The sequence below is a fragment of the Nanorana parkeri genome, unplaced genomic scaffold, assembly GCF_000935625.1.
Source record: "Nanorana parkeri isolate BGI_ZX_2015 unplaced genomic scaffold, ASM93562v1 scaffold506, whole genome shotgun sequence".
Classification (NCBI taxonomy): domain Eukaryota; kingdom Metazoa; phylum Chordata; class Amphibia; order Anura; family Dicroglossidae; genus Nanorana; species Nanorana parkeri.
The window spans coordinates 209,013-222,497 of record NW_017306774.1 but is presented as its reverse complement, the minus strand read 5'-3'; the positions used below and the strand labels follow the sequence as shown (position 1 = coordinate 222,497).

At 42.7% G+C, this 13,485-nt stretch overlaps 1 protein-coding gene across 1 annotated transcript; it reads right to left on the bottom strand.

The window, feature by feature from the left end:
* Positions 1-567: 567 nt before the first annotated feature.
* On the bottom strand, positions 568-12,479 carry LOC108790839 (CMP-N-acetylneuraminate-beta-galactosamide-alpha-2,3-sialyltransferase 4-like). The gene is made up of 8 exons (XM_018561192.1): positions 12,430-12,479; positions 11,249-11,346; positions 10,052-10,115; positions 9,586-9,681; positions 8,439-8,628; positions 4,394-4,534; positions 3,141-3,281; positions 568-684 (listed from the first exon to the last, which is right to left on the bottom strand). Exons 1-8 carry the CDS (start codon positions 12,477-12,479, stop codon positions 598-600), a joined length of 867 nt encoding a protein of 288 aa, XP_018416694.1. The 3' UTR covers positions 568-597.
* Positions 12,480-13,485: the final 1,006 nt, after the last annotated feature.

Sequence of the window (13,485 nt, the reverse complement as noted above, 5' to 3'; positions counted from 1 at the left end):
TCTCCAGTTCCTGTTCACTTGCAGCTTAGCATTCTACTGGAACATCTTCCTTTCCCAAGAAATCTTACAAATTTTTGTTTGTCTGTTGAAGCTGGGAGTGAATTTTAGGATTAACCAGTTTTGCTTCGTTATAAATTCCTGAGAACATAAATAAATTATCAACTAACGGATTGAAGAAAAAGGCAGCAGCAATCATATACAATACCTTATGTACAAGATAAACCAGTTCTTATCCTTTCTTCAACTCTCTTTTCACATTTTCTCATTACTGACCGTATGTTTAATAATAAATATCAAGCCAAACCCTGTTTGGATATCTGTTTTTGTGTCTTTCATTTTTTACAATGAGCAGCCCAAGGCTGACAACATTTTGTATATAATTCAGGGTTCTCATTGTTCAGATTTTGGACAAGTGCTCATTCCTTCCATGTGCACCTCTTGTTGAAATCTTCACAGGTAATAGCCATCTAGAAGTAATCTCTTGTTATTGTGAGTTCAATCTTTGAAGTTCTGTTCACTGGTTCTGGGCGCTGTTCAGCCTAGCACCGTGGGTGAAGATATGGATGTACTAATCCCTGATCTGCCAGGCGACATTCTTCAGAAATAGGTCAGGTTCTGAATGATGTTCTGCTGAAGAAGCCTTCTTATTGCTATTGCTTCCGCTGGAAACTTATGTGACGATCTCTGAAACACAAACATGCTTTTAATATTTATACCCAATGATTTATGAAAACCTGACCACAGAAAAGTAGGGATGTGGATTGGTCTAACTCATTGAAAATGTGTTCAAACGTTTCAGCAAAGATTAGAACATGAAAGTTAAACCCAGTTGTCTGCCTAGACTTAACACCCCACGGTGGCTTAGTGGTCGCACTTTAGCCGTGGACGTCTGGGGTTTTATGTTCTCCAAACCTGGAATCATAACCTTTTTGGCCCTAGTGAATATTTGTATGTTTGAGAGAGGGACTGGTGGGAATACATTTGAAGGGAGACTCTAAGGCTGGCCATACACCTATAATTTTTTTTATAGTTTAACCCGCGGGCTGAACAAAAAATATTGACCCGATTCCTCCATCAACACAAACAGAGTGTCAATCGAGGAATCCCCGCTGTTTACATCGTAATCTGACAGGAGTCAGAATACCTGATCAGAGCGGGCTGCTCATTGGCAATCAGCTGATCGGGGAATGCCGTCGGAAATGGAACCAACAGCCCCACACACTGTGCAGATTTTGGCCAGTACATTAAAAACCGGCTGAAATTCGACCATGTATGGGCACCTTAACTGTATTTTTTTTAAGTACATACCAAACCAAAACCCTTTTCTTTTTTTTTTGAGAGAGTGGAGAAGGATTAGAACCTCTATTTTGTTGTCCTATCTGTGGCTTTGTTAGAGGTGATTTACCCTAACTTCCTGTCCCGCTAACAAAAGTATCACCAGAGAAGAAGAGAGCAACAGGGAGATTGGCAGAAGCAAAAATCTGACATTAGCCCTAGCTTACCTTATCCTAGTAAAGGATATATTTTATTTCTGTGTTGCTGTTTAAGAGTTCCCTTTACTTCCTGTTTGATAATACATTGCCAGTAGGACAGGAAGTAAGAGGGAAATTTCTGTAACAGAGCCCCAGATAGCAATACAAACCCAGCAACTGTTCTAACCCTTCCCCACTCTACCCAAAACTAATAACATAGTTTTGGCTGCACTTACACTTTAACTGCTTTATATCCTTTTTTCATTATTACAAATATTTAATACAGAGAGCACCCATGACACTGGTGTACCTAATCATTAGTGGTTTTCTAGCCTTAGAGCATAGCAGAAGCAGTTTGCTTTCAGACTGTCCCTCTCCAATGGTCATGCAGTCTTCTGAACAAACCGTGTTGGGGTGGGGGTACAATACTTATACCTAGCCTGCCAAACATGTAAATTGAACTGGTTATCCACCTGCTGGCTGGCAATATTCATAGGAAATAGTCAGCTGCAATGTTTCAAAATTAGCCGACTAAACAAAAAGTTAAACATATATCTATTTTGTATCTTTAATGCAATAAATCTCACCCACTGTGTACCCCATTGTAAGTAATGCTCAAGGGTATCCTCACAGAAAAACCAGTAGGACCTTTCGCTTGTTCACCAGAATGAAAGTACAGGCAGCCTGTAGAAGTATAGTAATATTTACTTGTTCAGTGGTGATGATTCCAATATTTGCTTTCTTGCGGCGTTGTGGCACTCAATTGTATTTGACACTTCTATTGTGTCTGGGATGCCACGTGCCCCTGCCCTGTGGCTAACAGTTGGAATGTCAGTACACAGTGGGGGGGGGGTCAAGGGCTGCAAGAGAATAAAGATTGAAGTCACCGTCTTCTCTTACAGGCTGCCCGTACTTTCATCCTTTTGGATTATTGACATGGTTGCTTAAAGGTTAAAAAAATACCAAAGTGTTTTTTCTTTGTCACTATTCTGGTCTCCATTGTTAGCAATTAATTTACAGTTGTAATAGACAATGCAATGCAAGGCTACATTTTTATTATAGCCAGAGCATGGCCTTTTTTTACACTAAGAGTATGATTTATAAAGAATCAGTTAGTATGATACATGTAACCAAACGACATTGTCACAGTGCAGGTCTGATCTACATGCAAGTAGATTAGTTAATTCTCAGATCCATATCTGGGACGAGTTCCTGACTCCCCTGGCTCACACTATGCACCTCGGCTCCTGACTTCAAGCCAAGCCCCACCAGTAAAGAAGTATTAAATGCTGGGTGTTTGTTGCCTTAATGCATTCTCTGCATCAAGGCAAAAAAACACCCAGCACTTATCTAACAGCCTCCTCCCTCCCACACTTACCTGCTGCCACTCGTCTCCTCCATCGAGACCGGGAAGATACACAAGTTTCCCCGAATTTCCTGGTTGCAGGGGAGGGTACTGAGGGCAGAGGAGCTATAGGCTCTTTCTGCTGTCAGTCAAATTATGACTGCAAGGAAGGTATTGAGTTTACCAGACTAATGTGAACCTTCCAACTGTACAACCTTATTTTATATTTGCTTTTGACTAATATAAATACCACAACATTTCACAAAAGATGCCAGTTCTTGTTTTAATGTTTTGTGTCTGTAGCATGATGGACAGAAACTTACCCTCAGAATTGCCATACTCCTGTTGTCATAGTAATGGATGGGCTGCGTATCATCAAACCTTGGGTAGCCGAAGCCTGCAATGTGGACCATGTCACAGAAGTGAATGGCAAAAGAGATTGCCATGAAGCCGGTGGTTGGTTTCTGGAAGGGGGAGCAGGAAACGTTACATCGAATGTTCTCACCATTGTTTGACTAGTGAATTCTGGTCTAGCTGTAGATGCATTTCTTACAGTAAACAGGCAAAACACAAGGGAATGTGCTCATTTGTGATTATATGCAGGGGTGTCGAAACTTTTTTTTTTTTAAACTGCTTGTCCAAGGACTAAAGCGGGGGCCCAATCTACTTGTCGCTCATGACAATCTACTTGTCCTTTAAAAAAATGAAAAAAGTTTAACCGTGCAAAGAAGAGCTTCTCATTGGTCAGTATGGTCAGGTGACCGCACTAAGTGCTCGCAATTTGCAGTCCAAGTCCATAGTTATTACCCTTTTTATATTTTTTTAAAACTTTTTAATTATTATTTCTTATAAAAAAAGTTTTTACTTTTTATCAATTTTTAAAATGTTGTTTTTTTTTTAAACTTTTTTTTCACTTAACTTCATTGCTTTCACACAGGAGTTAACAAGCACCTGTGTGATAGCATTTGGAGGTGACAAGTTCTCTTTATGGAACCTGACACCTCCAACATGGGAGTAGCACAGCACTGTGCTGGCTCTCCTGTGACAGCTGAGATGGGAAGGCTGCGAGTGCAGCTCTTCTGTCTCACTGTTTACACGGAGCAGTTTCCACTCTGCTCCCCGCTCTCCATCCTGAACTAATTTGGCGTGGTCCCGAGTCCCCCAGAAGAGCGGGGACCCCGAAAAGCACAGCATGGAGGGAGGCAGCCAGCGGGGAGGGGGCTGGACCAGCAGGCTATTGTGATTTTTGTACAAGTGATCTAGGTGACTGTACAGTCGCCCACATCACTTGTACAAAACGAGTGACGGCTTCCCCGCTGTACATTTAGCCCTGCTTGCCCGAGGCAGGACTAAATATAGAAAAAAACACCCACCCGGCGCCCAGTACTGCATGTCCCAGGCGTCGGGTGATAGGCTTTCGACACCCCTGATATTATCAGGTCATCTCCTGATGTCCATCATCATAAAAATTGTAAGCCTGTGACACAGACAATGGTGTAGCAATACGAGTGTGTGTGACTTTTATTGTAATTCGTACATCAATCTTTATAAAGCTGACATTTGTCTACCCACATACCGTATTTATCTTGCCTTTTCTCACAACATATTGCAGCAGCTTCGTGGCAGCAAATTCCATAAAATAGGGATTTAGGATTCGGATGTTCTCAGACTTCACTTTCCAAATTAAGGGAGTTCTCATCCAGAAGCCCTTATTTACCTATGAAAATTAACCCAGAGTTACAAAACGGTTCAATTTTCATGTTAGGCCATATCATATTTCCAAAAAATATTCAGCATCTAGGCATACTGGGATGTGTTTTGCATGTCTTCTGTGCCGCCCCAATGGGGCATAGAAGTTATTTAGATAGAAGTTTTATATAGATCTTTTCCTATGGACGTTTTTATATGTCTAGTTCACATGCTGCCATCTAGTGGCATTTTGTGATATTGCACCTGTTTTTCTGTATTCCTTTCCTCATGTGATGACACATTTCCTTTTTATGTAAGGCTCCACCCTTCTTCCTGAGTGCAGTACTTCCTGTGTCATGGCCACAGCTAACAGCCACATGTAATAAGGACACATGTATTCTGCATAGTACCGTAGGAAAGGCCTCATCTTTTGACCGCATAATACTGAAAACCATCCATCTGCTGTATCCTGTTGTCTGATGTACAGAATAAAGCAACCTTTGTGGATGAAACGGTATTGGTGAGTTCAGCTATCTGACAATGAATGTCCACAGTGATTGAATCTGCTTATACAGGCCAGGCATAGAGGTCTCACAAGGGATAAATCGCTATCACAACAATCGGAGTCAGAATATCTTCTGCTATTCAGGATTGCCAGTGTCCTCCCTTTGTCCTTCAGTCCTGACTTTGGTGTTCATCAGCAGGTTTTAGGGCAGGTTCACACTATTTTCCGGTCCAGATCTGGTCCGGAAAATGGTGTGAACCTGCCCGCAGTTCCAGTGCATTCCAGACCAGACAAAATGTGACACGCAGTGTATTTTCCTGGTCTGGTCTGGAATGGACTGTGCTGGTGTGAACAGAAGCCAGAAATAGCATAGGGATACATTAGGATATAGTTTGGGTCTGGAAACAATCTGGTCTGGAGATGTTTTGGCTGTGATGTGAATGGGCCCTTAGGAACTAAAGTTCTCACCTGCTGTAAACTCCTTCTCAATTCAGTGATCATGTTGATGTGGCTGGATCAGGCTGTGTAGAGTAACTCCACAAGCAGTAACAAGATCTTTGACCTCTTTCTCGCTACCTCTCTTGGCCAAGCTGGGAAATAGCAGGTTCCCAACTGCACTGCAGGAGGTTTGAGGTTTGGCAAGAGTCATGCTTGGCAAGACATCTGCCTGACTATGGGCTCCCATAATATAACTCCCACACAACCTGGTATAGATATAGAAGGGAAGTTGGATATGTATGATCTAGTCACCAGAGGGCTTTTTTTGTTTTTCTAAATCCTTGCTTCACGGGTCTTTCATCAACCATGATTACAGTGAGAGCTTTACCTGACTGGGGTTTGGGTATGCAGAGATTTTCAGACATCTTGATAAAGTCAGTGTGCCGCAACTCCCTCTTGCATTTATGGCTCACTTAATGATGTCACATGACAAGTTATTCAAGCAGTGAGCGCACTCCTGTGTGGGCAGTCGTGGCAGTGGAGAAAAGCTAAGGTGTGCAAGTCCAAAGACAGGTAGAGGTAGTCTGGGTCCAAACGAGAGGAGCACCACAACCTAGAGCAGGTTGTGGCCTTCTTGTCATTTTTTCTTGTAATTTTATTTATGTTACATAATGCCAGTTGTAACATAAACCAGATATGATAGCAGTTGAGCTTCCTTAATTGGTTTGTGATATTACATAAGTTGCAGATACATGTGTGCTAGTTGTTTGCAGAGTTAAAGTAGATCTAAAGCCAAATGTTACAATCTGATATAAACATGTTCATTTTAGGTGTTTTCAATCTTTATAAATGTGATATTCCCTGGTGATCCTGCCATGAAGACCCTTGTTCAGTCACTTCCTGCTATGAGGTGACAACCTTCTTCGAATTGCTTTGCTGGTTTTTCACCCTGTCACACTCACCACTGGTAGGAACTACAAGTGGCAGTGCTGACATACATTTTGTATATCTTTGTATCAGAAAGCCGGTCCACAGCAATGATTTGCATCTGACGCTGTAGTGGGCGCATGTAGAGAGGAAGTGGCTGAAAGAGTCTGGAGTAGATCAGTAGAAATGAGATGGGAAAAGAACATGGTAATTGTTTATAATACACAGTCGTGTAATGGAATGGAAGTTTCACTTTGATGGGGAATTTGCACTTAGCACTTTCTGCCCCACATCCAATTACTATCCACATACTGCAGCCTTCACCTTCATAACATCTCTAAAATACGCCCCTTCCTCACCAATGAAACCACAAAGCTGCTCATCCACTCCCTTGTTATCTCTCGTCTTGACTATTGCAACTCCCTCCTCATTGGCCGACCACTACACAGGCTCCTCCCCCTTCAGTCTTTCAAAAATGCTGCTGCTAGACTCATCCACCTAACCAACCGCTCAGTGTCTGCATCCCCCCTCTGCCAATCCCTCCACTGGGCTCCATTTCCTACCCCCTCTGCCAATCCCTGCACTGGCTTCCATCCTCCACCCCCCTCTGTCAATACCTCTACTGGCTTCCAATAACCCAAAGGATCAAATCTAAATATTAACCACTTACAAAGCCATTCACAACTCTGGCTCCAGGTATATCTCGAACCTTGTCTAATGTATCATCCTAACTGTCCCCTTCGCTCCTCCCAAGACCTCCTGCTCTCTAGCTCCCTTGTCAATTCCTCCCGTGCTCACCTCCAGGACTTCTTTAGAGTCTCTCTCATCCTTTGAAACTCCTTACGCCTGTCCATCTATCTCCTACTATGACTGCCTTTAGGCGATCCCTAAAGACTCGTCTCTTCAGGGAAGCCTATCCCACCTCATCCCAACCACTCAACCATCACTTTCTCAAACAATTCATCCGCACACAGCTCCCTCATCATGTATCACTTCCCCCTCCCCTTTTAAATTGTAAGCCCTCAGGGGCAGGGCCCTCCCTACCATCTTGTCTTGACGTGTATTTTAACTGTCATGTCCTCCTTATATTGTAAAGTGCTGCGCAAACTGTTGATGCTATATAATAATAATAGTGACTGTAGTGAAAATTCACTTTGCAAAAAATACCTAATTACATGCAGGGGAATAAACAGTATTTTTGCTTGCACCTAATTGGGTGATAAAAGTCATCAAAGATTCACCTCATTCACTAAGCTAAGGGAAAATTCCCTTGAAAAGTGAACAGATTATTTGCCTTTAGTAAACAAAATCTTATATGTCATATAGTTAGAGTTTAAACCTACTTCAATTATGGAAGCCAAAAATATTTCAGCCAAGCACTATGCTGTATATTTTTAGCAGTTAGCCCTAGTTCACACCTAGGCGTATTGTAATTTGCGCGTCTATCGCGTGACCGCCGCGCGTTTTTTTTACCGTGATTCGCGGTAAAAAAGTCGCACGACCGTCGCGCGATTCTGAAGGCTACTTGGCTGTATCCCAATGGAAAACGCCCTACAAAACGGCCCAAAGTAGTACCGGGACCTTTTCAGGCGTGGGCCGTTTTGTAGAGCGTTAGGGACGGGCGGAAATACGGCAAGGTGGGAACGAGGGCATTGACTACAATGCAATTTATATTTTTGACCGTTTTGTAGAGCGTTCGTCGAGTGTAGAACGCACTACAAAACGGTCAGGTGTGAACGAGGGCTAAAGGTTTTGATGTCATTTGATACATTGTATACGCAACATTTTAGTCAATGTAGAGCAGGGGTAGCCAAACTCCGGCCCTCCAGCTGTGGTGAAACTACAAGTCCCATGATGCATCTTTCTCCGGGAGTCATGTCAGTGGCTGTGAGAATCTTGCAATGCCTCATGGGATTTGTAGTTTCACCACAGCTGGAGGGCCGGAGTTTGGCTACCCCTGATGTAGAGAATGGCTTTTGTTGTAGCGAATGGGAAACACTTTTGTAAATGTTCATTAAAGGAGGTATATACTACAGAAAGTACATATTACAGCACTACGCACCCTTGTTTCATTGTTTAGGACTTTTTTTAGCCACTGAATGTCCAGATTCTTGAATGGCACCAGCACCAATAGCGTATCTGGATTGCTGTCCAACACTTGGTCAAAAAAAGCAGATTCTGGGTAAAAGAAGCGTAAAGTTGTCTTGCTTCCAACGTCTTCCTCGTATTTGTGGACGGGGGCATCATTCAGCCTGCAGAGGATTGTAGCAGAGAAGAAATACAGTTTCAGCATATGCAAGCCTCCTGTCCTCTTCTCAACACAGTGTCTTCCCTGCTCTGCGAATACAGGTGAAGTCTGTTTTGTTTTTTTTCTATAAGGGGGAGCGCTGAAGGTTTTGGGTAATGGAGTCTTAGCTGTACAAAAAAATTACTTTTTACCAATTTCAAATAACACAATTTCTATACTTGCTGCAAAATCCATCTTTTGGATTAAGATTGGGTTTGGAACATTTGGTCACTAGTAGGGATGTTCAGATACCAGTGCCGATACTTGGGTTGGAGCTCGGACCCGGCTCTGGCGCTCCACCACTGTCCTGAAATCATGAGTCTGTATTGTTTTAGAAAAAACTGTCTCATGACACCAAACAAAAATGTATCAGTACTTCTATCTGTGAGGACTTTGACAAGTATCAGTACTTGTACTTTAACAAAAATTGTATCGGTGCATCCCTAATATATATTTATATAAAACAAATCATACATTAAAACAGAGATGTACAAATCCCATGAGCCCTGTGTGCTCCTTTAAAAATGACAGCGGCCTCCTAACTTTTGAATGTTTCTCTAGTCTAGTCTTGGAGCTGGAAAAGTATCTGTACTTGCTATACTTGGTATCTGAACATCCCTAGTCACTAGCAAAATAAATAAATAAATACAATTGTATCAGAATATCTACTGATCCCATGTCCCTTAATAAGCAATAAAGGAAACAGGGTTGTAAAATGGATTGCTGTTCTTTAGGTGGAGAGATTTTCTCTTACTTCCTGTTGCATTTACAGAACAGGAATTGAAGGAAAATCTCCCAAATGGGAAACAAAATATGACTGCTGTTTTTGTAACTTTCCTACTCCATCCCAAAAAAAAAGGAAAGGTTTTGGCTTTAGTAATAATTTAATGAACCATATGAAAAGATTTTATGTTTTCCTCACCTGATCACTATGTCATATTTATCAATAATGTCACCCAGAGAGCTGTTCTTCATGCGATATCCACTCCCAACCACAACGCAATGCCTACACGCCAACCTTTTGGGAAGAGGAAAGAAATGGCATCACTGTGCTGCCGTAGAGACACGGGGGCCCTATTTATCAAAGTGTCTCAGACTGTCTACATCAGAGTTTCTACAATTCTCTTCAGTCACAGCGCCCATTAAAAGTATGCAGAATCTCGAGGCACCTCAGTCTAAAATGTAAAAAATGTTAATGTAAAAAAAATGTGTTTCCCCCTGAAATCTATACAGACCCTTATCCAAGTTATGAGTCTGGTATAGATTTTAGGGGGGGTGGAACCCCACGCAAAAAAAAAAAAGGAAAAAACACTTCATCACGGCGGAGTCCTCCTCATTAACATTAGAAGCCCCCTTCCCAGCCTTTTATTCAAATAAAGATACGCTACCTTTGAATCTCATGTGGAATGTTGGTATTATTTGCAACAGCCAGCACCTGTGATAATATATCCTCTGAAATAAATTAGTTAAAGTAGTTATTGAGCTGATTTTGCATATGTACATGTATAATATTGTGGTTAAACCGTGTATATAATTAAATTGTATCTAAACCCAAAAACAAACATGTTATACATTGTAGCTTTACCAGTTCTTATATGTGGTGGCCGCATTAGTTTTCTTTTTTCAGGATTCTGTTCCTTTAGTTTCACCTCTTAATCCTGTGAGTAACACACTTCCTGTCAAATACATCCACTCTTGTAGTATATTACTGGAGGAAGCAGGGTCATGTAGGATATCCCTGAGGAAGCCACTGGCCGGGCAGAGAGCTCAGTAATGCTGAGCCTGTGATTTTATCAGCCTGAGCTTTACTGAGGACCGAGTGTATGTTATGGACACTCCGGCCTCAGAGCCTCCCCTCACCGTGCCTCCATGAGTGCCGCCTCATTCAGCCTTATTGGCAGCATGGCCCTGGTAGGGAGCCATGCTTGCCACCCAGGCTGGACTTTAAACTAGGGATGCACCGATATATCGGCCGCCGATTCATATCAGCCAAAATTGCCATTTGTTGGCCAATACAGCGGCGCATCCCTGCTTTCTCTCCTCGCCTTTGGTTGCTGCTCTGTGTCCCAGTGGGGAAGAGAGAAACTGTCACGGGAAGCCGAGCGGGGTGGGAGGAGAGTGCTGTCACAGGAACAGGTGTCCCCTTTGGAAGATTTTCATCTAACCTCTTATATTGGTGACAACTCTAAAATGTTGGATTTCCCTTCACTTTCTGCCTCCAGGTGAGAGGGACAATTAGCACTGGCAACAATAAAAATATGACAGGTGTACTAATCCTTCCTGTTACTATCCAGAACTACAAAAACATTTGAGCTATACCACAGCTGGACAAATCCCAGGAGCCAGGTACTCAATGTTCCTTAAAAATGACACCTGGCTCCTAACTTTTGAGATTTTCTCTAGCTGTTGCCAATGGAGCTCCTAAAATATTCCTGCTGGGTCCTGGATTGGACAGACCGGCTCCTGAATTCCATATTAATTCTTCCACCCCGGGCTATACATACACTTTAATTATACACAACCTCCGATGATTGCACCTGAATCTATATTAAAGAACAACATTAGTATTTTTATAATCATCTTACCGCTGCCTTTTGTGCCAAATGGAAAGGGAAATGTCGACTGTTTTGTCACCAAGAAATAATCGCTGAGCTCCAGAAAAAAAGAATGGTTGGTGGAATAACTGAAACACAACAGTGGAATATTTTATTAGAATGTTCCCCTAAATGTAACAATGTCTATCACTATATTCAAAATGCGCGGCCACCAGGCAGAAATGGAGGGTATGCCAGCAACACTGATCAAATCAGGGCCATCTTTAATATTGATTGGACCCTGGGCAAACATTTTCTTCCCCCCATGCCCCGCTCTATCCCCGCCATGCCTGGTGGTGTAGCACTAGCTCATATCGGATGTTACATTTCAGTTTCTGATGGACATGTGTGTTTCTGATGGACATGTGTGACGTGACAGAAGCCACCCTTGCGCAATATCCTCCTCCTGCTGAGCAAATGGGGGAGACGTCAGAGGGAGACCTGACCCTGCATGAGATGTGACCCTGTGTGAGATGTCATGCTACATGGTATACAGCAGGGGTGGAGCAACACTATGCAATATTAAACAGGAAGTTGCCGCGTGTGTATCTTTTATGGGTTCAAGTAGCTTTGGGTCCCACAACAATGACTGGGTCTGGGGCAGCTGCCCCTTTTCCCCCGTGTTAAAGATGGCCCTGGATCAAATGATCAGTGTGCAGTTAATAATTTTTTGCATTGAAGCTTGCAGAGCACCCATGATCAGTGCATCTCAGTTGCAGTGCGCAGGCTCTTGCAACGATTTCCTCCGGCCCATAACTGCTGGAGGAAGTGTGGCTTAAACTACAGAGCGGGGAGAGGGAGGAGGGATTGCCACCACGGTTTGCAGAATCCCAGATGGGTATTTTTTCATACGGAGCAGAGTGTGGCTGTGTGAGCGGATATACGCACATTCACACTAAATTTTCAAATTATTACAAATTTCTGACAGAAGAAGCACCCCACAATTCAGGTAAGTGGGGAAGGGTTGGATTTTGGGGATGGTGCATGCAATCGTGCATTAGGGTACATCCTAAATTTGGGTGTAATATGGTCTAAAACATGGACATGGCCAATTCCTCTCCACTATATCCAAAAAAATTGCTTCTTGCAAGTTTGCCTTAATGTAAAACAATACAATCTTATTGCTAGGTCCAACATATTGACATTGCTTGTAGTCAGTGACAGGTACTCACTTCCTTATGACAAGTGCAGCTCTGGAAGCAACTTGCCCTGGGATGCACATCGGCCGGCTATTCTGAAGTAAACTGCAAAAGAAAAATGTGCCGTCCTTATTCTCCTGCCATGTACTGTAATTGTATTTGTATTTTTTTTCCATTTTGTATTTATTTCAAGGAAAAAACTATCAGGTTAAAAGATCGATATGTCAGATAATAGTTATGCAAGCCAGTTAACGCTATTAAAAAATGACCTTTCCATTACAACTTAGAGCCAGCGATAGTGTTCTAATACCTCCAGAAAATGAAAATTCCTTTTGCTTGCAACCTGAGAGTGTTCTGTGTGATGTCTGTTTGCAGAGCCCCCCCCCCCAATATAATCAATCCCTCCACTGGCTTCCACTCGCCCAGAGGATAAAATTCAAAATATTAACAGTCACCTATAAAGCCATCCACAACTCCGCCCCCAGATATATCTCAGACCTTGTCTCAAAGTATCACCCTAAACGTCCCCTCAGCTCATCCATTGACCTCCTGCTTTTCAGCTCCCTTGTCCACTCCTCCCATACTCGCCTCCAGGACTTCTCTAGAGTCTCTCCCATCCTCGGGAACTCTTTACCCCAACCTGTCCGTCTATCTCCCACCTTGACTGCCTTTAGGCATTCCCTAAAGATTCATCTCTTCAAGGAAGCCGATCCCACCTCAACCTGACCACTGAACCTTCACATTCTCAAATAATTAATCTACACACAGCCACCTCCTCATGTATCATTTCCCCCTCCTCTTTTAGATTGTAAGCCCTCAGGGGCAGGGCCCTCCTTACCATCTTGTCTTGAATTGTATTGTAATTGTAATGTCTTCCTTATATTGTAAAGCGCTGCGTAAACTGTTGGCGCTATATAAATACTATACTATGGACATGGTCAGGACTTCATCTTGAGAACCGGTGCAGGTAACAACCTGCAACATATTTGGCTAGAAATCATTGCAGTGTATATACAGGTGAAACTCGAATAATTAGAATATCGTGCAAAAGTAATTGCAGTAAGTGCTGCAAAAGGGGCCCAAACCAAG

What these genes read in the sequence shown, in the direction of transcription:
- LOC108790839 (XM_018561192.1), bottom strand. Translation starts at nt 12,479, where the DNA reads ATGTGCATCCCAGGGCAAGTTGCTTCCAGAGCTGCACTTGTCATAAGG. An exon ending in GCTGCACTTGTCATAAGGAA is followed by an intron (nt 11,347 to 12,429) that starts GTGAGTACCTGT and finishes GTTGTGTTTCAG; the next exon opens with TTATTCCACCAACCATTCTT. An exon ending in AAATATGACATAGTGATCAG is followed by an intron (nt 8,629 to 9,585) that starts GTGAGGAAAACA and finishes AATCCTCTGCAG; the next exon opens with GCTGAATGATGCCCCCGTCC.